This window comes from Petromyzon marinus, chromosome 12 (assembly GCF_048934315.1).
Source record: "Petromyzon marinus isolate PM22_M1 ecotype Great Lakes invasive population chromosome 12, UKy_Petmar_22M1.pri1.0, whole genome shotgun sequence".
Taxonomy (NCBI): Eukaryota; Metazoa; Chordata; class Hyperoartia; order Petromyzontiformes; family Petromyzontidae; genus Petromyzon; species Petromyzon marinus.
In genome coordinates this window covers 8340244-8366883 of record NC_133678.1, presented here as the reverse complement: position 1 = coordinate 8366883, position 26640 = coordinate 8340244, and the positions used below count along the sequence as shown (strand labels likewise).

Here is a 26640-nt window from a genome sequence, read left to right as displayed (position 1 = left end):
TAAACTGCGAGTCCGGTGCGCTAACCATAAAATAAAATAATCAAAACGCTCATTTTGCCGGTCGCGTATTTGATGAAAAACGCCACGTGGAAAATTCCAACTTCGCAAGCTGCCCTGACAGGATATACACGTCACTGTTGACAAGAATATAAACTTAACCCATATCTCCTCTTTATAGAAAGGATTAGACGATTACAATTAGTGTGGCTGTGTGGGACGATTACAGAAGGCCATTTCTTAACTGACGCTTAGGAACATTAACACTTTGTTGGGAAAGCACTTGCACTAATTTATCTTACATTTCAAGTCCCATAAGGAGATTACATTGATAAAGCTTCCGAATTTGAATCGACTACAGTACTGCAAAAAATGAGGTTGACAGCAAATATTTGAAAACACGTGTTAAATACTCTGATTGCAATGTTTCCGGACAAGGAAAATGCAAACGTTAGCGATATTCAAGTTCTAATAATATACTGTATGTTAAAATGTAATTGCCACAAAACATTTAATTTTAGATGTTATTGCACATGTAGCCTGAGAGATCTGGTAACCCTACTTTTGAGAATACAGAATAGCTAGGTGCAGTATCACAAACCACAAAGGGTCAGCTGCTTATTACCACCAAATCCCATTTATGGCAAGCTCTTATTTGTTTTTCATAGTCCTGAGCTACCATTGCAGTGTGCGGTCTATAATCACCATCCAACATTCAAATATATGATTGCTGAGATGCCAGGAATGATTGCTTGTTCCTTACCGACTATAGAGGTTGGCAGTAGTGCTTTCCAGCTCCGGAAAATATGCTAACCAAAACCGCAAATAGTGGCGGCATACCGCCTACAATGAGTATTTTAAAGTGAATACCAATTGCTTCTCCTCCTGACACAGCCGCAGTGTTTTTCATCATCGATGCCGCCATCCACCGTTAGTTATTCATAAAAAAAACACTTTTTACCTACCAAGGAACAAAACCTTACTTTGCACACATCATCACACTTTGTCCGGGAAAAAAAACATCTTAGAGGAACTGTTTACGTAGTTTTACACAGAAACTTTGCATCATCCACGTTTTACTGAGTATAGGAATCATATTTATACTGGAGGATTCCGATGAGCTATAAAGCTCTTTTTTCACAGATGCCCAGTAAGGGCGCGTAAGAACGTTACAACAACAACAAACAATACAAAACACGATAGCAGTGCAAAGTTCAATCAAGGTAAACAAATCACCCAAAACCATACTAATAAAACGAAACCATCCCCATCCTACCAGGCAAAGCCCACTGAAGTGTTCACTTATTCTGGTCACAAATTATAACTCAACAAAGTGGCTTATGTGGAAATTTATAGCAGCTAAATAATCTCAGTTTAATACCAACAGTGGTATACTGCCTTGACTAGTTTTCTTAGGAAAGTCTCAAGACTTAAAGCTTTCGTGACTGCAGGAATTCATATTCTTTGGGTCTTTCGGTAAAGCCACGTAGATAGAAGAAAATAATAAAAATAATAATTGAATGGATATTCAGACTACACAATCTGTAAAGCTATCACCCCAACCGTTGGGAAAGAACCATCTGAGGAATCAATCAAAATCATCACCTTGCCATACATAGCAGGGGTCACCAAAAAGATTTCCAAAATCATGAGCAAACACAAGATCCAGGTGCGATTCAACACAGTACATAAAATTCGTGATCTGATCCATCTGTGAAGGATGTGATCCCTGACATGCAATACCCTGGCATCTACAAACTAAGCTGTGTCTGCGGCAGTAGTTACATTGGGAAAACTAAGCGACATTTCTCGGACCGTCTTCATGAACATAAGGCAGATTTTGAAACACGGTAGGACCAATACCTCGGCCGTGGCTGATCATTGTTTCAACGCTGTGGCCACACACGAAAATGATTTTTCCAAGACGAAGGTACTCTGCAAACCCACTGGCTATCAGCAAAGATTCGTTCATGAAGCCATCCAGATGTATAAACACAGACAATTTCAACCGAGAAGATGGGTACAAACTGAGTAATCATTGGAAGGACGGTATTAATCAGGTTAAGTCATAACTGGCTTTGATGTTTAGTAGTTATTTTCGACTCTCTGGTGTTACATTAATGGGTTAAATGTCTCACTAACACAGCCACCGTTGCTCGTTTTCCTTGATATGGCAGTGGCTCTACGATGTTACATTGACATGCTATCTCTCACAATACAAGGGCCACCTCCGCAGCTTCGTCGTTGTGTAGGTAGCTCAGCTCTCCGGTCTTACATTGACATGCAAATTTCTTCACTAGCCCCGCCCACTTCGCTTATGGCCCTTGGGCTACACCCATCTCAAACCTTTATAACATCCTGCCTCAGCAGCTCTCTCGCTATTTTTTCACCCAAGGACGATTGCTTGTGTTGCGATCAAAACATGATTTTTTTTTATATCTACGTGGCTTTACCGAAAGACCCAAAGAATAATAAAGTCTCAAGGTTTATATTGACAAACATTTACAGCAATAGAGTACTGCATTTGTCACATATTTTATGCACTATTCTATATCAAGGTTGTTCTTTTTGGTGGCACCCACTTTGAGTTAAATGAAAGAGTGATCCATGGATCAGCCTGCCAAATGAGAGGTGCAGGTTACCTTGGCAAATGTCATGAATGTAAATAGGGAACAAAATGTTAACTTCACTATCAGCAATTTAATGCATTCTAAAAAAAATCGAATTCGTTTAAGTCAACACACTGTTTATAATGCACTGCAAATAAAAAATACAATACATAAATATATAATGTTGCTTACAACAGTTTTTTTGTAGGCTATGACTGCATGGATAAATGCAAAGTGATTCTCAATAGTTCTTATTAAAATACCACAAGTTTAACTAAACATTGGTAAGTACGTGCATGGCCGTTTCTCGCTGTGTGTATTGTAATGCATATATTTTATAATAAGCAGCTTAATAAATTAACAAAAATTCCACGCACACTGTAACAAAAACATGTTTGTTTGTTCCTGGGTAGTAAGTGCTATTTCCTCATTCCTTATGCCTCAAAAGTACAGATAATAGCTATTATTCCCCACAAACTTTGCTTTTGTGTCCAGGACAGTGATATTTTGAAATTTACTGATTTTCAATGAGAAAACGTGGTGTGCATTTGTGTCATTCCTTCACAAAGTCCTGGTCACAAAAGCAAACTTTGTGGGCAATAATAGTCATTTTCTGTACTTTTGAGGCGTAAGAAATTAGGAAATAACACTTACTACCCAGGAACAAAAATCGTGTTACAACGCGAATTATCCGCGGGAGCTCCAGGGTCCACGGAATCTCCCCTTACCCGCAGTATTAATCTTCCAGAACTGCATCCAATTACCAGCACATTTTTTTTTGCAGAAAATAAGAGTCGCCAAGGCAACTAAAATCCTATTACTCTTGTTATCAATACGTTTTTGGATTTAAAAAGGGCTGTGATCAGAGCAAGCGCAACATCGGCACTTGCTTTTATGACGTGCTGCATGCACGTGAAAACAAATATCTCCCACATAGAATGTAACAGATCATACGCTCACAAAAATACAGAAACACACAAATAAAATACATAAAGACACGGAGACATACACAAAGAGACACAAAAACATGGAGACAAACGCACTCACACACAAAGACACAGAGACAGATCTGTTATTTATATTGCTCATATTAATTGAACCCCTATTATCGACAAGGTTAAAAGTGAAAGTTTAGAGATTGGCTGGGTGGCTCAGAGGTCTGATAACGGAGTTGTTATTACTAATATCCTGGGTTAGAATCACATTAAAAGTTTCTGCACTTCAGTTGGCTAAATTCCAGCTTTGACAAAGAAAAAAATATCCATTTGACTCGTGTAACAAATAATACTGCCTCCCTACTGTACAGACAAGAAGTCACATGATGGGACCTCAGGTAACCCAATGGTTATTTCCTTCCTTGGACAACTTTTATTATGAAGGGGTGATAATGCTCTGCAGGAGTTCTGAATTGATTATTTGCCTTGCGACGTTGGCAATGACGGCAAAATAGAACAGGAATAGCCAAAACAAATAGATTATTAAACTGAGAGTTTGGCCTTGTATTTCATGTAAACCCTTACATCTCATCACAGCCGACTTGTGTGCCTTCACACTCCTGCTCTAGCTCTCTTTACTTCTGAATGTCCACATTCAAATTAGGTCCTTACACTTATTCCCTATTAAATAATCCATCCCATTAATTGTAGGGTATTAGCAATGTAAAACATCCAATTGACACATGTAATACGAGTCTTTTTAAAGTGTTATGATATAGCCAAGGACAACTGTTCACCACGTTCTTCTAGTAAAAAATTATAACATGCTCTCCTGGGTACTCATGTCCTCAGCTGGGCTAGGTCAGTCATAATAATTCACATATAGCCGTCCTTGAATGCAAATTGGTAGCCCTGAGTGTCATGCAGATTACATTTTCAATGCATGTCATTAACTTTGTTACCAAGGAGGTTACATCTTTCCAGAAACTATAACGCCTGTGAAAGAGTTAAAAACGGATATTTTCCAAACGAAAAGGGAATCGTGTAGTGGGGTATGCCCATTAACAGCCTTCTTCAACGTACATAGACACACGTTATAACTGTTAACACTATAGTATGGTAAGCAAACCGATATGCAATTATGCATTTCCACAAACACAAGTTTATACAAGGTTTTACCCGAGCCATTTCCAACACAAGCAAGCAGCAGCTTAAGGAAATGTTATATAAAGACTGATTCTGCAGTTGCAAAATTTAATTGAAAATAGCTGACCATGGTACAACACTAACGTTATCTCCCAGTGCACTAAGCGTCTTGTGCTCGTGGACTAAAACCTAGAGATGTACTTCATGCCGAGGAGGATAAACAGACTTTAAATCCAGTCCGCTTGTAATAGCACACCCACAACCAAACATTGCAATAGTTCCGTTACCACCACGTCAAGTCCTGAATGGCCTGAGGTGTCAACCACACCGCCCGCCCGAAGGCAGCAACGCAGTAGAGGGCACACAACCGTAACTCAAACAGTGCGATGGCCGTATCCCTCCGAAGTCTGGCGGCTGAAGGCGCCCTCAGAAGATTGCCGAGATATGGATAGATGTGAAACCCCTCTCCCTGATAGGCATGACGAGGGCTGCCAAGACCTTGGTAAAAAAACATTGAGGCAACTCGGAAAGGCCAAAGGGGAGGCCCCGACATTCGTAGGGGTGTCCCAGAAAAAAGACGCACTTGTGCCGCCGATTTTGTGAGTGGGAATGTGCAAATATGTGTCCTGCCAATATAGAGAGGTGAGCCAGTTGCCTGCTTGCAGCGCTTCCCTGGTGGATTGAAGAGACTCCATATTTAAGTGCTGCACATGAAGGAGCAGGTTGAGTTTTCTCAGGTCGAGAATCCCCCTGTATCTGCCAGTGCTCTTTGAGCATTAAGATTCTGGAATAAAAGTCAGTTCTTCGCTCGTGGAGAGGCACAGGGTGGATAGCTTGCATGTCGAGTAGGTGGGCCAACTCTTGCTCCAGTGCCCGCACAATCTCGAAATACATTTGCTAACCGTGATTTTTTAATTTATGAGGTTAATGGATGCATCTCTGTCCACAGCTAAGAGAGAGCAATGTCAACCGTTCGTTGGTGCACAGTGTGCAGTCGCCGAGCGTCCTGGGGTGGAAACTGCCACCGTGCCAAATAGAGAGATAACAGGCAGCACACACGAAACAAATAAATCACAAGACGTGGCGCTGTCCATTCTGCTGTCAAGCAGGCCGCTAGTAACGGAATGATAATCAAATGCCTGCAATACCGCCCCACCCCCCAATTGAATGGGATGAGCTGAAGGGACAACTGCCCTAATCCAATCTCGGGGTACCTGCAGGCAGCCAAGGACGGCTCAATAGAAACTCACGCCATTTCTTGGTAGGGATGGTACGCGTGCTTTACTGCGTGCTCTATCACACTCCATGCAAACCCCGTGGAAATTACCATCTATATTGGACAGAATGCATACGGTTCTTTGACAACAAATAGGCATTTTGTTTATTTGTACGCACACACATTTTATGTTTTAATGAAAATGGGATGGTAGCCACCTTATGAAACAACTCGCGCTCATTGAGTGTGTTTGGGATTGAAATGGCTCGCTTTAAATTTATAGCAAAAAAGGTGTAACAATTTACACCGACTGCAAATTATGTATTCTACCATCACCTCTTAACCCACACGCAACACTGTATCACATATAACACACATTTATGAGGTTAAGGATTGGTTGAATAATGACAAAAGATAAACTGATACTTGGGTAACCTGCATTATAACTGCTTTTGTAATGGACACCGAGTTACTCTCTTTATGTTAGACGATACATTCCTTTAATATCTTCTAAAGGTATAATGATGTATATTGGCTCAGAAATTTCACCTTTTAGTGTTGAACATTTCTTCTGGTCTTCTTGCAAATCCCCACTTCACACTCTGACACCAAAGCCAGCGCTCCCACGTTCACTGCAAAACAAAATGCACTGCACATTGTAGTTGCCAAGACCATGATAAATATTTTCTCAAGGCAAATCAATACAACAAAAAATTACAAGCCGAAATTAAGACATCCTTTAATATTAAATTGACTGCCAGGGATTATGGACGACAATTACTCCATGCCAGAAGTTTAGAAACCAAGATGAATTGGTGTATCCATGATGGGGGGGGGGGGGTGCAGCGTATGAGCCCATGATGGTGAACACATTGTTTTGGTGCCAATTATTCAACCAACGGAACGAATTAGTATGGATTCCAAGCAATGCCTACGTTGAAAGTACAATGTAACCGAAAGCAAAATAGATGCCACAAGGGCCAATTACTGCTCATTAATGCAAAATATTAATAACCCTACAAGTTTATAATACAATTCAAGGCAGCATAAGGGTGGCTGACCACATTTCTGTTAGAAACACATAAGCAGTAGTTAAACGAGGGGCGTATTACCTTTGCCAGATGCGGGCCACGGAATTGCATGAAATAGCAACCGATTACGGAAAGTCTATCATTAGCATGCACACTTCCACTCATGGCTAGTGATCGTAATTGCCAACATTGTGCCGGTGAAAGGCAGGAACACTGAAATACATGCGCTGGCGTGTGCCCCGGACTCCGTACAGCATATGTCCCAGCTGTATGTGCGGAGGAAGGGCGGTAAAAAAAAAGTCGATAACCTGTCATTTCCATGTCAATGTTGTTTGATAAGGCCACGTTGAAAGTATTTCAACTGCTTTCTCCTTATCCCAGTTCGACCTGCAGTGGCAAGGAACAGCCGCTATGGGCTGCTCATTAGGACAACAAGAGGTAATTCTACAGATCCAGTTTTATGCATTTAACAGCTCATCGGCTTGAGACAATTCCCTGATTTAGGCTGACATTAACAAGCTCAGAATGGGGAACTTGCAATGAAGGCAGAGCAAGCCGCTATCTGTGTACATCTGTTCCAAGTAGGAAGAAATAAAAAAAATATTCATGATGAAAAAGGCTGACTCGAAAACATTTACCATACACACAATTTTTCCAATGCTATCAAATGTTATGGGTAAAGGACTACAATAATTACAGCTGCATTTCACTCATGATAAATAGTAAATGAGTTGTATTGCTAGTGATACCAAATTCATATTTAAAAATGTAAATAAATGCATTTTAAATTTGTTTTTATTATCTGGAATTTTGGATGGACTGTATTTTTTGTGTGTTTTTTATTACACGCTTTTTACACGCTTTCTATTAACTCAATCTGTTGTCGTATCCTCAAATCTTGTAACTCAATGTTTACACTTCCCAATGCGCTATCGACTGCAAACTTGGTATACTTATGCCATACTGATGACAATACTATATTCTATCATAAAAAATACAAAACATATTTATGTTTCGGCTTGGCTCTAATTGTCCACGGTAAACTGACGTTGGCTGTAAATGACCACGGTCCCTTACATTATGGTAAGCTTCGGGGCCACTTTTTGGAGTCGTGGAGTTCTTCCATTACGAGTACGGTACATTTCATTAAAGCGTGTTTTAAAAAAAGTTTTTTTTAAATATTACTTTTTTACATTCATACCACCGGACCCATGATTTTTAATGCAATTCACATTTCAATTGAGACGTCCTGTTCCAATGAACTCTCACCTGCTGATAAATAAAGGAATTCAACCGAGCTTTTAACGGAGAGCACAGAAAGACAAACAACATCCCAAAGCAATGCAATAACATTTGTTTCTTCTCACACAGCTTAAAGGTCGCGATCTGAGCGTGGCTTTGTTCGCTCCAGCGCTGTCCTCCAGACAGTCTCGTCCCTTCACCTGATGAAGGCTGCTTGTGTTGTGGCCGAAACGTCGTGATAATTTTATTGTTATTTTATTTTATCAATTTATTATTTTATTCTCATTCTACGTGACTTTACCGAAAGAACCAAAGAAAATGCAATAACATGTTGCCTACAATACCGTGTACACTGGTTGTGCCAGAGAATGTGCCAAACATAATTCTAAATACAATTTCTCTTCACTGTGCAGAATATTAATAACAAAATAGATTAGCAAACAATGTCTTCTTCAAATACTGGTCTCTCCACATAAAAAATAAAGTATTTCTTAGACAATCAATTGGCTCAAACATTAATTTCTCAAGGAGCATGCAACTTTATGCTATTTCAATGCTAAATTATCCTGCTTTGATACGTAAACTCCTTTGTCAAGACGTTTCATGCCTCTCTCACCGAGCTTAAAAGACACTCATTACCCAGTTGCTTTGTGATTAATAGCCCAGCTTATTGAAGAATATATTAAGTACATTTATTATATTGATGTAATATAGACTTAGTTTTTTCACATCGGTTTACCGTATGATAGTTGGGTAGTTGGATGCCTTTAGCGTCCATATACTAAATGCCTCTGTTGATAGGTAAACTTTGACTTTAACATAGCTATCTCTGTCACAAGCTAATCCCTCAGCTATTTCAATGCTAAATTCTCCTGCTTTGACACGTAAACTCCTTTGTCAAGACGTTTCACGCCTCTCACCGAGCTTATAAGACGCTACGAATCGTAGCAACGCTCATTGAAGCACTGTCGTCCCGACAGTTCTGTTCTTTCACCTGATGAAGGCTACTTGTGTTGTGGCCGAAACGTCGTGAGAATTTTATTGTCTTATTTTATTATTTTATTCTCATTCTACGTGACTTTACCGAAAGAACCAAAGAAGAAAAATGCCCAATATTAAGAAAAATATATGTTTATCTTTTCAACCAGTAAGTCATGCGTTTCAATTAAAAAAAAGAGTCATCGGATGGATGTTGTTCATATTTCTGGTTGTAACATTTGAGTGACCTCAATGAAAAGGGGAATTTAACAAAGAGCGTGCATGACCAACACTGTGGAGAGAATTCTGTAAAACACGGTATACAATGCAATATCTTTCTGCTTTGTTTGGATTTTAAATTCAACATATCAAACTGCTGCAATATGAATGATATAGCACGAGTGCAATGAGGTAGAATCTGATAGTACATTAGCATTGGAAACTAATAAACAACAATTAATTATAACTGTTCCAAAAATGCCAAGGAAACTTTTTATTCTGATGTCTTAGCTTGCTTCATTGCTCTATTTTTATATTGTGTCACTGGCAAAGGAGACGATCCTGATTTATTGAGTTTTCACCTGCTTAAATCAAATAAACTTATACTATGTATTATAGTATCCTACAGTACCACCAATGAAATTAAATTATTTCATTAATTTTTCTTAGTATTCACCCGATGCTACTTCATGCGTGTGGGAAATGGACAATGCTACAGTTATGTGATTAACAAAGCAACACACAGCAGAACTTACATAATCTGCGTTCCAATAATTGGTTTGCAAATCATCCCATAATGCGAGCGACCGTGAATTTATCGAGGAATAATTTTAGCCGCTCGTCACATGCCCACACTTCCTCTGTCATCCACAATATTTTGCAGATGAATGGAGTTGCATGGCTAATTCTTCCTGTAATACGTGGATGATGGGATTATTATATGGTACCCCTTTCCCATATCACCGCAGGTTATTGGGAGTTCTGTTGCAGCAAACTAAATTTGCACTATATACTTTGAGCAGAATCGTGAAAATAATGCAACACAGAAATTTGTACTGTGTTGAGAGAGTGGTCTTTCAAAGCAGTTGATAATTTAATGTCGGCATCAGCAAATATGTTTTTCTGGACAGAAGGCCAGAAAATGATTCATTCTAGAGAATGCCAAAGAAACATTTGTACAATTGCATCATATTTTAAAAGCACTAACTTATCTACAGGGCAGAAGGATCAAGAAAATAAACCACTATGTCCAAAAACAGGTTGTTCTACTTCTAAATCTACAGTATTCACAAAATGTGTTATTTTAAATCTTGACTTAAAGCTTTCATGACTGCAAGAATTCATATTCTTTGGGTCTTTCGGTAAAGTCACGTCGATAGGTTCAAACAAAAAAAACAAAAAACTACGACGTTTCGATCGCAACACAAGCGGTCGTCTTCAGGAAAAGGGGGGTTAACTTCCAAGGCAAACTATTTATAAGGGTTTGAAATGGGCATAGCCCAAATGTCAGCAGCCAATGATAATATAAGTGGTGGGCAGCAATCACGACAGTGGTTGGTTTTCCACCAATCAAAGGGCTGCCAGGTGAAAATTAGCATGTTAATGAGAGATTACCATGTTGATGGAAATTGCAAAGCCGCAACCGAGGGGAATTTGCGCGCGAAGTGACTGTGTTGGTGTAAAGCTGTGAAATGGGCGTAAGGCACAACTCACATCGGAAGGTGGTAGGATGGGAACATCACAGACCAAATTTCGATGTAAAGCTTTCGTGACTGCAGGGATTCATCTTCTTGGTTCTTTCGGTAAAGTCACATAGAAGGGAATTAATAAAATAATAAAAAATTTACATAATAAAATAAAATTCTCACGACGTTTCGGCCACAACACAAGCAGCCATCCTCAGGTGAAGAAACAGAACTGTCGGAAAGACAGCGCTCATGTTAAATTTGTATTATTTAATAATTTTCCTTCTACGTGACTTTACCGAAAGAACCAAGAAGAACATCACAGCCAGTTAGGATTTAAACTGGTTGCTCAGTTTGTACCCATCTTCTCGGGTGAAATTGTCTGTCTATATATATGGATGGTTTCATGAACGAATCTTTTTTTTGCTAGCCAGTGGGCTTGCAAAGTACCTTCGTCTTAGAGAAATAAATTTCGTGTGAGTTCACCGCATTAAAACAATGCTCAGCCACGGCTGAGGTATTGGTCCTACCGTGTTTCAGATCTGCCTTATATTCATGAACACGGTCCGAGACATGTCGCTTAGTTTCCCCAATGTAACTACTGCCGCAGACACAGCTTAGTTTGTACACACCAGGGTATTGCATGTCAGGGATCACATCCTTCACAGATGGGATCAGATCACGAATTTTATGTACTGTGTTAAATCGAACCTGGATCTTGTGTTTGCTCATGATTTTGGAAATCTTTTTAGTGACCCCTGCTATTTATGGCAAGGTGATGGTTTTGATTGGGTCCTCAGATGGTTCTTTCCCAACAGTTGGAGTGATAGCTTTACGGATTGTGTAGTCTGAATATCCATTTATCTTGAGAGCTTGGCGTACATGTTCCAGTTCACTGGCTAGGTGATGACGGTCGGAAATACATCGAGCTCTATGGTGTAGAATTTTGATGAGGGAATTCTTCTGGAATGGATGGTGGTGGGAGTCAGGTATTAGATATGCATCCGTATGGGTGGCTTTCTTATAGACAGTGTCCCATTGAGTCATCTGGTCTCTTTTCGATTATAACATCCAAAATGGTAACTTGCCATCCTTTTCCACCTCCACGGTGAATTTGATGGCTTGGTGTAAGGAATTGATGTGGTGGAGGAATTGGTTCAGAGCTGGTCGGCCATGTGGTCATATGACGAACGTGTCATCTACGTATCTCTTTCACAAGGACGAACATAGAATGGATTCTTGATGGCATCTGTCTCAAATTTTTCCATGAAAACATTGGCTACGACTGGAGATAAGGGAAAACCCATTGGGGTACCTTCAACTTGTTTGTAGAATGTTCCATTCCAGGTGAAGTAAGTGTTGGTGAGGCAGCGTCTCACCAGGGCTGGTACATCAGCATTCAATCCTTGTTGGACCAAATCTTCAATGATTGCAATGGTGTCAGATACAGGAACTTTGCTAAACAAAGAGACTACATCGAAACTAACGAGCAAATCACCTGGAGACAGTGAGATGTCCTTAATAAATGATACCAAGTGAGCTGAGTAAAGTACAGCTGAGGTGGTCTTACCAGTGAATGGTTGTAATATCTCAAGACAGAAATCAGGCCAGTTTGTAGGTGGGTGAGTCAATGGTGGAGACAATAAGACGAAGGGGTGTATATCTTCTTTATGGATTATTGGTAAGCCATACAATCTGGGTGGTCTAACAGCAGAGGGTTTTAAGGAAAATCGCTTTGTTCGTTCGATGAAAGATGTCGAATCAGTGATGATATTGTTGGTTTTTGTAACGAGCCGGTTGGTTGGATCTATTTTAATTTTGATATAGCTACCATCATGAAGTAGGTCCTGAATTTTGTTATTACATATGCTTTTGTCCATAATGACTGTGGCATTGCCCTTGTCAGCTGAGAGGATTACGATGTCATTTCTCTTTTTTTAATTGGGAAAGCTCAAAGCGCTCATCCTTACTAATGTTGCTAATAGGTGTCTTAGCGTTTTTTTAGGATTGCAGCGATTTCCAATCTTGCCACGTCTGCAGTGATGTGTCCCAAACCGTTAAGGGCTACGTCGACTTGGGCAATGATATCATCAACTGGGATGTGTTTAGGGGTGACTGCGAAATTCAACCCTTTAGCTAGAACCGATTTTAGGCTGTCGGAAATTGGGCTGTTACTCTGATTGATAACAATCTTGTCAACGTCCAACGTTTTAACATGTGGATCTAGCTTCTTCTTGGAAAGGTTGAACTTGGAAATCAGATTATCTTTGCATTTAGCTGACATTGAGGCGGCTGAAAGGGCTGTCATGTTATCTACATTTTCCCAATCAGATGTACATTTTCCCAATCAGTGTGATTTCAGGAGAGTCTTGTCTAAATTGTCCAGTTCAAATCGGAGCAATCTTATTCTCTCTGAGATCAGGGTTAGGCCGGCCCTGAACAAGATCCATTTTGTATTTCTCTCAGGCAAAGGTACTTTGCAAGCCCACTGGCTATCAACAAAGATATGTTCATGAAGCCATCCATATATATAGACACAGACAATTTCAACCGAGAAGATGGGTACAAACTGAGCAATCATTGGAAGGACATTATCAACCAGTTTAAATCATAACTGGCTATGATGTTCCCATCCTACCACCTTCCGATGTTGTGCTTTACGCCCATTTCACAAGCTTCACACCAACACAGTCACTTCATGCGCCGAATTCCCCTCGGTTGCGGCTCTGCAATTTCCATTAACATGCTAATCTCTCATTAACATGCTAATTTTCACCTGGCAGCCCTTTGATTGGTGGAAAATCAACCACCGTCGGGTTGGCTGCCCAACACTTGGATTAACATTGGCTGCTGATATTTGGGCTACGTCCATTTCAAACCCTTATAAACAGTTTGCCTTTGGAAGCTAACCCCCTTTTTCCTGAAGACGACCGCTTGTGTTGCGATTGAAACGTCGTAGTTTTTTGTTATTTTCTTTGAACCTATCTACGCGACTTTACTGAAAGACCCAAAGAGACACCACAATACATGTGAAGATGATGCTCCCTGAGACTCAATGACCCAATGACAACCATATACACAAATTACTGTGAAGGACCTACCTTTTTTCTACGTACAATTGGATGAAAAAACTGAATCTTACACGGCAAACTTGAGGCTGCGCAGCCATAAGGTGGACATAGTTCCGCTTCATGAATATGACTTCAAAACTAATTTATGAAAAACACGGAAGAAAATAGAAAATATAAAGGTGCAACCCTGCATGAAGTGGCCATAGCACTGCCGACAGAAGGGTCTCCAGTGGAGCTCTCGAGAGCGCCTCGAGATGTTATTTTGGTCTACTCTTCCACACCGCCCAGGCGCCTTGGGAGAGGTGGGGTACCCACAGAAATTGGTAAAACCCTGGCGTTCGTTCAAATATGCATTGCACACTTTAGAAGATTAACGATAAATGTCGTTGCCCTTGTTGCCCAAACTGATGATTAAAAATATATATAATCAGAATCGTGATCATAATGTTTTAGACTGGAGGAATCTGATGAGGTTTGGAGGCCTTTTTCACAGATGTCCAGTATGATCGTGTCCAATACAATACACCAGACTACGCATACAATTTAGTGGCTACAAATGTGAGCTTGTTGAGCACATGGTCTCTTGCTTCAAGAAAGCTTTCATATATCCATGGCAGATCAATTAGATATACCCTGTCAAATGGCTTCAACGGATTGCGTTTGGAGACTTTCAGTCAAGGTCACGTGATTGTACGTACCAAGCACAATCCTTTCAAGAGGTCTGAGACCACACCAACATTCTTATTAACTCTTTGGAATGACAAGCTATGCAAACAGGTCTGTCGGCTAAACCAACCAATTATGGATGCCCTGCTCATATTTATAGCGCGTAACATTTTCCTGAATAATAGAATTAATGGCCAAATTTAGAAAGGGGATTTATTTTTTACAAGAACCAGATTTGCATTGATTTATGAAAGCTTCCACTTTGCCCCATATATGTATGTTGAACTTCTTTCTCACCGTATGTAGCCAACCGATCTAAAGTGGAAGTGCGATGCTTTCAGCAGACTCGATGTCATACACATTCTAAACAGTCCTGCAGTGCTCCAAATAGTGAGTGAAAATCCAAAATATTTGCAACACAAGCTGCCAGCACACCAAGGCTGTCTCACAGACACACAGAAAACAGCTACATTATTAACTTGGCTAATGGTTGATAGACATATCTTGCTCAAAAAACATTACTTATATATGGCACTGCTAATGTTACCAATACAGGCAGATAAAAACCGAGCAATCTACATTGTATTACTTTAAAAAACAATAGCATTCAAAAGAGGGTATTGGGAACATGATGAAATACTCCACATGAATATTAACTGTATGTCTATGTAATAATTCAGCAAATTGCATCTTAAAAAAATATCATATATCACACTGTATTGTACTATTGCATTATTATGAAGAATGAAAAATGTGGTTTTATATTATCATATTATAAAAAAGCTATATTTAGATGATCATGATCATCTATTTGCATACAAGTTGCATGATATTCATTTTTATAAATTAATTCATTATGTTTCAGTAAATAATAGAGCCGATTTTACAGGTAGAGAATTTAGATCCTCTTAATGTTTAACAAAATGTTAAAGTGTCAGAGTTAAAGGGTGATACTAAATCACCTAGATTTAAATTCTTCTTACGCGTCACCCAAGGTATAAACCAATTCTGAAAAACAAATAAACAGAGAAGCCATTTGGAGAGCAAGCCAGATCACGTATGTAATAATAACAGCATTCAAACATACAGTCTTGAAATATTAATCGTCAAAAAATGTTTTGCAAATGAGAGTCCGTCTCCCTGAACCCCGTGCTCGACATCAATGGTGCCCTCGAAACCCGTTAATCGGCTCTGCTAGAACCAACACCTCACACTCTTTTCCATGCTCCGGCAGTGTGCCAACTGACATCCGATGCACTGGACAAGGAGAGTCATGTGTAGATGACGCAGTGACAGTGTCCTCAAGGTGTCTTGACCGACGTCACACGTCATGAATTCATTGTTGGCATCGACTCTGACCCTGCTTCGCCTAGATTCAGATGTCTTCTGAGGCCAGTGTATTACGATTTGGTCATGGCTTAGCATGGAAGCTTAGCATGGAAAATTAGAAGTGAAAAACCACCCGTAACGTGAGTGCGTCACACTGGCTCGGCTCAGATGTGACAGTGGAAAAAGGATATCAGTTCCCATCTACACAAGCCTCCTCAATAGGTGAGGTTGTGAATTTCGAAGCCAATAACTCAAATGGTGGGTGTCAAGTGGTGTTTTTGGAAGCTGTCCAGCACCAGCTGCAAGTCCGCTGGTGGGACAGGTGATCAACCCAGGGGCCTCTTCAATTGCATCACCCAGATCAAGCTGTAGATCACGTTGGCACCACTCAGTTTTTCCACTGAGGTAGTGGTAATCCCACAAAGTTGTTGCAGATTCTAGGAGCCGCAGCAGAGACACTCCTCATGAAGCCCTCCATGAGACAGTGATTTAGCTGAGATGACACGTTACTCGGTTTATCGACCTCGCCTGATATACAGGAGGCTGTGGGTTCGATCCTGACCCTGACGCCTGTATATTTAGAGTTTACATGGTCGTGTGGATTTTTCTCTGGGTCCTCCGGTTTTTTAATTCACATTTAGAAACATGCTTTTAGAGTATTTTGTTATAAATTTCCACACAATAAGCCACGTCATTGAGCTATCATTTGTGACCAAGTCCCTTCTGAAAAAGAGCTATATAGCTCAAATGGGCCTTACCTGGTAAAAATAATTGTTTCGTTTAGCTTTAGTTTATCTGATGCACCACCAGGGTCTCTACACACCCTCGAGGTTGACGCCCGCCTGGACTTAATAAGGTGATTACTGCGACACCTCTTGGAGACCTAACCTAAAAACTGCCACCATTCAATGTTCAGGCATTCAATTGAAAAATGTCCAACTCCAGTCAATGCATACCTCTGCACTAGCAGATCCTGCTCCTGCAGAAGCAGCCAAGGTGTAGTCACAGACATTTCCAGCAGACTAAAAAACCAGCAACTCCTTGGCCACTCGGGCTACCAGAATTGCTCTCGTCTTGTCCTCTCTGACGTGTGCCAAAATCTGGTGATCAAGGGGATAAGAAGGAAAAGCCTAGCCAAGATCCTTACTCCAGTCGTGCTACAATGTGTCTAGGGCTGCCTCCTGTGAATTGTGGTACATTAAATAATAAGCTGTGGCTTTGGCATTTAGATGCAACGTCAACATGACCACCTGAGGGCATCAGAATCTGTGACATTTTCTCAAACATTTATGGATGCAGTTCAAACACACAAGGGTCCAGCCAGCCCCTGTTGAGAGTGTCTGCGGTGTTGTTCAGCGTTCTGGCTAGATGAGATACCGACAATTCAACCGCTTTGTCTCGAGCCAGACAAACAAGTGACTGGACTATTCCACCATTTACCCATGTTTGGAAAAGCCCTGCTTTGTATATTGCAGAGACCATGGTCATTTTCTTGCATCTCAATAAGTTGCACTTCCCTCTGACCAAATCCCATGAAGACTAGAGCCAAACAGACCCTCATGAATTTTAAACACATTTGATATTTCTTGAGATTGGTTTAGCACAGCAAATGGATCCTATGCTCAAATGTTTCAGAGTTGGAGCAAGAGTGGCAGTGACAGTGAGGAAAATTCACTACATAATCCCGCTTGTAATTTAGGTTGATTAAATACATGTGTAGTGACATAGAATGGGTTACTACGGCACGTAGCACTGGTTACTGGCATAGAGGGGAATTGTGGGCGTAGCAGCCGTTCTGCCAGCAGAGCATGCAATGCCATGGAATGGGTCACTAGGGTGCGTAGCGCTGGTTGCCAGCAGAAAGCTGCATATAAGGACAAAGCAGCCCTGCCGGCTAACAGGGCACATGATCGGCCAGGGTAAGGGATGTGGGGCAAAAGTGACCGAGGGAACACGTGGGGTATAGCCCAGAACCTTCTGGTAGGTTCCAGAAGGGGGTGTGGCCGAGAGCGGAGCCAGGCAGGGGACACGTGGGATATAGCCCAGAACCTTCTTGTAGGTTCCAGCAGGGGGCGTGGCTGAGGGTGGAGGGAGGCCACACCAGGGGGTATAAAAGAGAAGTCCCGAGGCTGGATCAGGACTGTCTGTCGTTAGAATGGAACCCGTCGTGCTATGTCTTAGACTCAGGCGTTGTGGGTCAGGCAGCGTGCCGGCTGCCCTGACCCGGTTGTAGTTATCCCGTGTGTGAACAAGTGTCTAAAGTGTATAATAAACGTGTGTTGCCTCCTATGACTAGTGTGTCTCTAAAGTAACCCACGACACATGTGTAGTGACATAGAATTGGTCACTACGTAGCATAGCGCTGGCTGCTGGCAGGGAAGGGGATCTGCAGAGTGAAGAAGCCCCGATTGACAGCAGGCCACGTGACATACCCAAGAGGGATCTAGGGTAAAGGTTACGGAGGGGACACGTCGAGAGCCCGCTCGTAGGTTCCAGAAGGGGGGCGTGGCCGAGGCGGAGCAAGGCCACGCGAACAGGATAAAGGGGGTCAATGAGCAGGAGATCGGGGCCGTTGTTTGGAGTGGGATCCCCCCGTCATCATCGTTGTTGCTGTCGCCTTCATCGCTGTCGTCGTCCACTTGATAATTACGCTGCTAGCAGTAGTTGGCTGTCTTAGTTCAGCGCCGTCAAGTGTCAGACAGCTAGCGTTGTGTTGTAGGCTAGCAACCAGTGCAGAGTTGTGTTTAGGCGAGAGACAGAGCGTTGTGTAACAGCAGAGAGTGGGTAACAGTGTACTCAGCGTTTAATCAAATAATTGCCTCCAAGAAGTTACGTCTCCAAGTCAGTCACTACACATGGAAAGGAACAGATTGAAAGGGATCAGAGACACACAAAAACATCCTGAGCAGTTGAATCAAAGTTCGATAAACATGCACGTTTATAGTAAACTCCTTAGAAACTAAAGACCCAGTCGTCCATTTACAGTTGTTTGAACATTTGATTGATCAATATTAATAACCTAGAGTATAGAGCAGTCTACATTTTGATTGAGTTTGAAATTATGGACGTATTGACTCTGAAAAAAAACAGGCTTGGACAGGACAAATTGATATAAGGGAAGGTTGCTGCCAGATGAGACTGGAGATGGCATGGCAGCCAACAGAGGGAACAAGCCCAAGAGGATAACCACCACGGAGAGGAAAAAACAAGATTGGATCACGTGCTTGTGTGACACGGAGTGTGGCATCGCAAGGCAAAGACAACGTGCAGAGGCTCTCATCCCACAGGGGATTGATCAAGGCTGGTAATCATGACGATTTAATGCGGTGAGGACAGTGGCACAGTGGATAATGCTCTGCACAATGAACCCGGCAAACCAAACTGGATTTTTGGGCATGGCAAACATCAGAGGTGAATGATATCTTAACTGGTCCTGGGCCCTCATGCCCTCCTTCAAAAGCTACGCTGATTAGCATGGTGAAATATGGTCAAACAACAACAATGTCTGTATGTGTGCATGTATGTTAAACCTCTTTCACACCGTACATAGCCAACCATGTGAATCAGAGGTGCTAATGTCTGATACAGAGTGGGAAAGAATTCATCCAGGACTGGATTTAAAAGGGCTGTAAATTATTGTTGTTAATATTTCCATACAAGCATGAATAATAATGATGCCCTTGGCACAATACCTATAACTGCCTGTCACATATCATCACATAATGGTGAGCTGACCTCAGCAAATATCAGTCCTAGTGGATATTACCACAGCTTTTCCATTAGAAAGTGTTTGATTAGTTGGACATCCTACATGATTCAGGCATGCTCAGATGTGATCGACTTTATCAGGAATATTGAGCGTGTCACACGCGTGCACTTAATTAGTGTTGAGGTAATAATTTGTAAAACTAAAACCAAAATGTGTTTTATCAATTCATTCTCCAGTGCAAGTCTCAACAAGTACTTACTAGCACCATAGCATTCAATTAATAACTCTATATCTTCATGGAAATATGTAGGTATACTAATAACACTTTGTCGAGCTATCATTTGTGGCCAGGTCGATTATGAAGAATAAGTTAATCCCTCACTGGGCTTTGCCTGGTAGGATGGGGATGGTTCGTTTTATCTTTATGTGTTTGGGTGATTTGTTTACCTTTCTTGTGCGCTCCACTACTATCATAGTTTGTACTGTTTGTTGTTGTAACGTTCTTACCCGCCCCCTACTGGACATCTGTGAAAAAGAGCTTAATAGCTCCTCGGATTCCTCCAGTATAAACACATTCTGATTCCGATTCACTACTATACAGCCCTTTGGCAAGTGGATGAAAGCCTCCCTATGCCATGTCCGCCATGGGGGGTTGTTGACCACACTCCACCACGCTGGTCAGTGTGAGTTGGCGTGAACGGGAAATAGGAATATAGTGTATGTGACCTCAGTGCTCACTAATGTTGTGTGCTGTCCACACAACATGAGTCCTTTTTTGTTACAGTGCACATATACTGTGGTGGTATGTAATATATCAAACTGCTATGGTGGCTTCATGGTTAGCGCTCCTGCATGTGGGATTTGGGGTTCTTGGCTTTTGAATCTAACCTTAGCACACTGGGACGACCTTGTCGAACAAAAATGTGAGCTCGAAGTTTTTGGTATCCAGAAATGATCACACAACGCAGCTTCACAATGCAATCCTACGGTCTTTGCTCGCTTTATCGTAAAATATTAAGTATTAACTGCACATACTGAATCAGCATTTGTTCCTTTCTCAATACTTACAAGCCATTTAATAAGCTGGGATGGATCCCTCCCTCTAGACCAGACTGCTAAAGGGCAAGACTTGGCATGTAGATATTATATATTGCATTATATGGTTGTCCATCTTAATCAGGGACATTTGAAATTGACTTCAGTTAAAGTCCCATCTTGCCCAGCTTATTATGTTTCATGGCACGTTGTTATGCTGTGACAGATTTGTGTTGTTAGCACCACATATCTGAGTATTAAATAGCAATGCTTGATGAATGAAACATTTTTATATTCTTAGCTCTTTCGGTAAAGTTACGTTGAAGGGAAACAATAAAATAAAAATATATATAAAACAATATTTTATTATTTGATTGTTTCCCTTCAACGTGACTTTACCGAAAGAGCTAAGAATATTAATTACTGCAGTCACGAAAGCTTTAAATCAGAATGAAACATTTTTAAAACACACATTTTGCATGGATGCAAAAAAGAGACTTACATACTGCTACAGTTAAATGTTCGTAGATGTGAATTTGCTGTGATTATATTTGGTAAGTGGATCACACCAATTTAGCGCAGAAGGATTTTACTGAAATACCAAACAAAGGTCGGCCTTTGTCACAAATTTGCACAACTAAACAGTGAGCATTGCTCCACGTTGGTGTTTAATTAGTTAGCAACAACTACCTACTGTGCAGAGTTTTGTCACGAATTGTAAACACAGACTATGCCTAGCATAAACTGAACATGAAAGGCAATCAAATCTTGATTTAAAGCTTTCGTGACTGCAGAAATTGATATTCTATGGGTCTTTCGGTAAAGTCATGTATAAAGGTATAAAATAGTCTGCATTCAGCAGCTTTCGACCTCTTTCCTCCTGATGATGATCGCTTGTGTTGTGATCGAAACGTCGTAGTTTTTACTTCATATTTATTATTTGTATTAATTTGTACCTATCTACATGACTTTACTGAAAGACCCAAAGAATATAAAAAGCACTTGTTCTGTATCAAACTTGACAGTGTCCAATTACTGGTGATGTTGAATAAATATATTTTTTTACTTGAGAGTTTTTTTAGTCCAAATGAGGGACAACATTATTCAAGATGCTTTTTAGGTTCGACGTTTTAGAAATGAATTAGATTTTGATATAATTTAATAGAAAAAATGTTTGTAATACCATTAGATTTCATAATTTGGAATATCTTGCATTTAAACGCAATACATTTGGCTTTGTCTATAATAATAGCCAGGGTATGCATAACACTGTGTAACAAAAAATATTTGTTCCTGGGTAGTAAGTGTTATTTCCTAATTGCTTATGCCTCAAAAGTAAAAAAAAATGGCTATTATTCCACACAAACTTTGCTTTTGTGACCAGGACATTGATATTTTGAAATGTACTTATTTTCAATGAGAAAACGTGGTGTGCATTTGAGTTATTCCTTCACGTAAAGTCCTGGTCACAAAAGCAAAGTTTGTGAAGAATAGCAATTTTATATACTTTTTAGGCATATGCAATTAAAAAAATAACACTTACTACCCAGGGACAAAAATCGTGTTACATAGTGTAATTCAAGTGCACTAAGCCACATGGACTTTGAAAGCAAAAACTGAGCTACAAATATAATTAAATCACCTCCACTTGGTGGAAGGTCGTGAATTCTCTTCTGCTCCTCCAGCCATCCGTGCTGATGACTCCCTTCCCCTGTTCAAGTCCAGGCTCAAGAACCTTCCTCTTCTCTTTTGCCTACGATTGACTGCTTCTTCTTTAGAATATATATAACCATCTACATGTAGCCCAGGCCTCACTGTTTCTTGTACAGTGTCTTGAGATATGGCTATATGTAGATGCTACATAAATACAAATTGTACTGTATCTTCCATACGAATCTCACGCCAAATCAAAAAACAAGTTTATGCGATGGTAGCTTCCGCCTGTGATTGAGCACTGTGGATAAGAGAGTTGGTGGATCACACAGATGTTGTGTATCTCCCGTCCCATAGGTGTCGAGGTGCCATACCCTGGCTTGCCAGGAGAAAGAGGTGCAGCAATTATGGACTAATCTCCATCTGTTCAACACGTAGGCTTTCGCGATCAATATTATTCGTAATAAAGGTTTTTGGGTTAGATCGCATAAGTATAAATATGCGTCGTAACCCTCCACCACCCGACTTAGCCAATTCGTAAGGGATTTGTCACATAAACAGAACACCAATTAGTTACTACTTCAACCTACCGGTGTGTTGGAGCTCTGCACCTGATTGGGTTCAGTGATGACGTCGTCATGCTCTATTTAAGACTGGAAGCAGGTGGAATGCTTCACTATTCTGGCAAATCGCCCGATGATGCTGGATGTAATTACCAGCGAAAAGTCGTACTCAAATTGTAATTGTTGTGGATTTACTCTCCAACACACCGTGGGCTGAAGTAGTAACTAATTGGCATTTTGTTTACTTGACAAATCCCTTACTAATTGGCTGTGTCGGGTGGTGGAGGGTTACGACACATCATTTATATTCTTGGTTCTTTCGGTAAAGTCACGTAGAAGGGAAACAATAAAATAATAAAAATATAAAACAATTAAATTCGCACGACGTTTTGACTGCAACACAAGTAATCATCATCAGGTGTGAAAACCACAGCAAGAAATTTTGAAAAAAGTGGCGTTTTTTTTCACGTAAGCACCACGGAGAGCGATTTGGCAGTTATTCAGATGGACGAGTCCATCTATGTTCGGAAAAGAGGAGGGGGGAGACGAAAATAATGGATGCGGTCTGATAGTCACCGTAAGCGTGAACAATCAATTAAGACCCGAAATGGTTTATCAAATCCTTCCAATGATTGCTAAGCCAGAATCCATCTTCTCGGTTGAAATTGTCTGTGTTTGTATATGTGGATAGCCTCATGAACGAATCTTTCATGGAAGCCAGATGGCTTGCAGAGGTCAGACGTTTCTTGTAGTTGGCCACCAGGTTTGCACACATCTCAGGAGGGATTATGTCCCACTCGTCTTTGCAGATATTCTCCAAGTCATTAAGGTTTCGAGGATGACGTTTGGCAACTCGAACCTTCAGCTCCCTCCACAAATGTTCTGTGGGATTAAGGTCTGAAGACTGGCTAGGCCACTCCAGGACCTTTGTTGCCTTGGCTGTGTGTTTTGGGTCATTGTCATGCTGGAATACCCATCCACGACCCATTTTTAATGCCCTGGCTGAGGGAAGGAGGTTCTCACCCAAGATTTGACAGTACATGGCCCCGTCCATCGTCCCTTTGATGTGGTGAAGTTGTCCTGTCCCCTTAGCAGAAAAACACCCCCAAAGCATAATGTTTCCACCTCCATGTTTGACGGTGGGGATGGTGTTCTTGGGGTCATAGGCAGCATTCCTCCTCCTTCAAACACGGCGAGTTGAGTTGATGCCAAAGAGCTCCATTTTGGTCTCATCTGACCACAACACTTTCACCCAGTTGTCCTCTGAATCATTCAGATGTTCATTGGCAAACTTCAGACGGGTATGTATATGTGCTTTCTTGAGCAGGGGGACCTTGCGGGCGCTGCAGGCTTTCAGTCCTTCATGGCGTAGTGTGTTACCAATTGTTTTCTTGGTGACTATGGTCCCAGCTGCCTTGAGATCATTGACAAGATCCTCCCGTGTAGTTCTGGGCTGATTCCTCACCGTTCTCATGATCATTGCAACTTCACGAGGTGAGATCTTGCATGGAGCCCCAGGCTAAGGGAGATTGACAGTTAAATTTTGATTTAAAGCTTTTGTGACTGCAGTAATTCATATTCTTAGCGCTTTCGAAAGAGCTAAGAATATAGATTGACAGTTCTTTTGTGTTTCTTCCATTTGCGAATAATCGCACCAACTGTTGTCACCTTCTCACCAAGCTGCTTGTCAATGGTCTTGTAGCCCATTCCAGCCTTGTGTAGGTCTACTATCTTGTCCCTGACATCCTTGGAGAGCTCTTTGGTCTTGGCCATGGTGGAGAGTTTGGAATCTGATTGATTGCTTCTGTGGACAGGTGCCTTTTATACAGGTAACAAGCTGAGATTAGAAGCACTCCCTTTAAGAGTGTGCTCCTAACATCAGCTCGTGACCTGTATAAAAGACACCTGGGAGCCAGAAATCTTTCTGATTGAGAGGGGGTCAAATACTTATTTCTCTCATTAAAATACAAATCAATTTATAACATTTTTTACATGCGTTTTTCTGGATTTTTTTGTTGTTATTCTGTCTCTCACTGTTCAAATAAACCTACCATTAAAATTATAGACTGATCATTTCTTTGTCAGTGGGCAAACATACAAAATCAGCAGGGGATCAAATCCTTTTTTCCCTCACTGTTTGGGTTTTCCCCAGGTGCTACGATTTTCTCCCACACATATAAGCACTCAATAATTACCTGAAAACATCCGAATTTATATGCACCTCCGTGTTTTGAGGATTGTGCAGTGTTGTGAGCTGCAGTCTGCATGAATGATGCTATATATTAAAAAAAATGTATAAACAGCCAATGTTAAAACAAACGTGGCTCATTAACAAAACAAATCACGTAAATATTTTATCTTATTGGTGTGTGTGAGGAGAAAGGGAGACAGCTTTATTCATCGCATAAACAAGTAAAACATGCCCACACAGTATACATAACCATTCAATGAATGTGCATACCTCTGTTATGACACATGAATGAATGGAGCATCACCCCTGTGTTATAACATTGGCTCAGGAAGATCCTTTGCCATGAGCAACACAACTGCTGTGCAAAGACAAGCAACCATGTGACTAATGGAAATACTATAACACACGCCGTACCTCAAAGCCTGTTCCTATAGTATCTAAAAAGTCTAACAAATCTTAAATTTTATTAAAAATATAATCTAGCAACCTACTTTCACGTAAAATTCCTTTTTTGTCAGAGTAAACTTTTCTACTATATTGTATCACCAATATATCCATATACTTACTGCACTTTTCACTATCAATCCGACTGATATGTGGCCAATAGCAGAGAAACCTTTCTGAAATCTAGCTTACTAGTTTGCTTGGTTGGCCTCAAAATATTCCTCTATGCTGTTCTCGATGATCTTTGTGAACGATATAAGTATGTGTGCTTAGAAGCTAATGGGTCTGTAATTGAAATGATTTGGTGATGCTGCATTGGCAGTGACGCACAAAAAACAAACAAAGAAACTCACCTTCGTAAACATAACGATGCGATGAAATAGTGGATTTCTTTGAGTGAGCTTCGTCGCCCTTTTTTAATAGAATATTGAGGAAGTATTCCATGATTGAGCCACTAAATTTAATTTCTGTGTCAACATTTTCAAAGTCAGCCATTTGTGTTACAAATAACCCTGCTTCTTTGAATGTCTCCACAGTTATGCCAGCCGGTCTAAAAGATTTCCCATTTTACTGTTTGCTTCTTCACTTGGCATTTTGAACTTCCTCTTCTTTATTTGAAATGCTAATTAATTCCCGCGATGTATGACCTTTGCTAGGGAACTGCAGAATATTTTATAATTTATAATGGAGGTGAACCTGCTCAGGTTGGAGTGCTTTTGAAAACCTGAACGACCGTACATTACGGAAAGTAATATTATTGAGCACAAAGAGGAATAATTAAATCAATATATATGAACTAATATCACGTGAATCGCATGACAATTAAAATAGCCGGGGGGGGGTGGGAGATATTAAAATTGCGTAAAGAAGCATGGAGAGATGCATGCACAGAATGACACTGAATGATAAAAAGACGAGCAGGTAGTTTATGGAACGTTTTGACTGGTAAGAAAAGTGGGCTGAAGCAGGACACATCACTGGAAGAGATGATGGCCGGTCTTCGAGACTCATGAGGAAGTGCCAGGCAAAGCAGGAAACATGCTGGAGGGGATGTCCACTTTGGAGACGGAGCAATGAAATGAGCTCGTGTGCAGGTGCTGGACGGATTGTTTACATCGCAAGACCAAGAGCGCGAAGGCA

The 26640-nt window shown here is 40.8% G+C and overlaps 2 protein-coding genes across 2 annotated transcripts in view; one reads left to right on the top strand and one right to left on the bottom strand.

The window, feature by feature from the left end:
• Window positions 1–26640, top strand: part of LOC116941589 (uncharacterized) — a 117073-nt gene that overhangs the window by 33142 nt on the left and 57291 nt on the right. The window lies entirely within an intron of this gene.
• LOC116941588 (oxidation resistance protein 1-like) overlaps window positions 1–26640 on the bottom strand; it is a 133693-nt gene that overhangs the window by 92137 nt on the left and 14916 nt on the right. The window contains exon 2 of the mRNA XM_032952785.2: window positions 6453–6535. Coding sequence (XP_032808676.1) covers window positions 6453–6469 — 17 coding nt within the window. The 5' untranslated portion in view covers window positions 6470–6535. The remainder of the gene's footprint in view (window positions 1–6452; window positions 6536–26640) is intronic.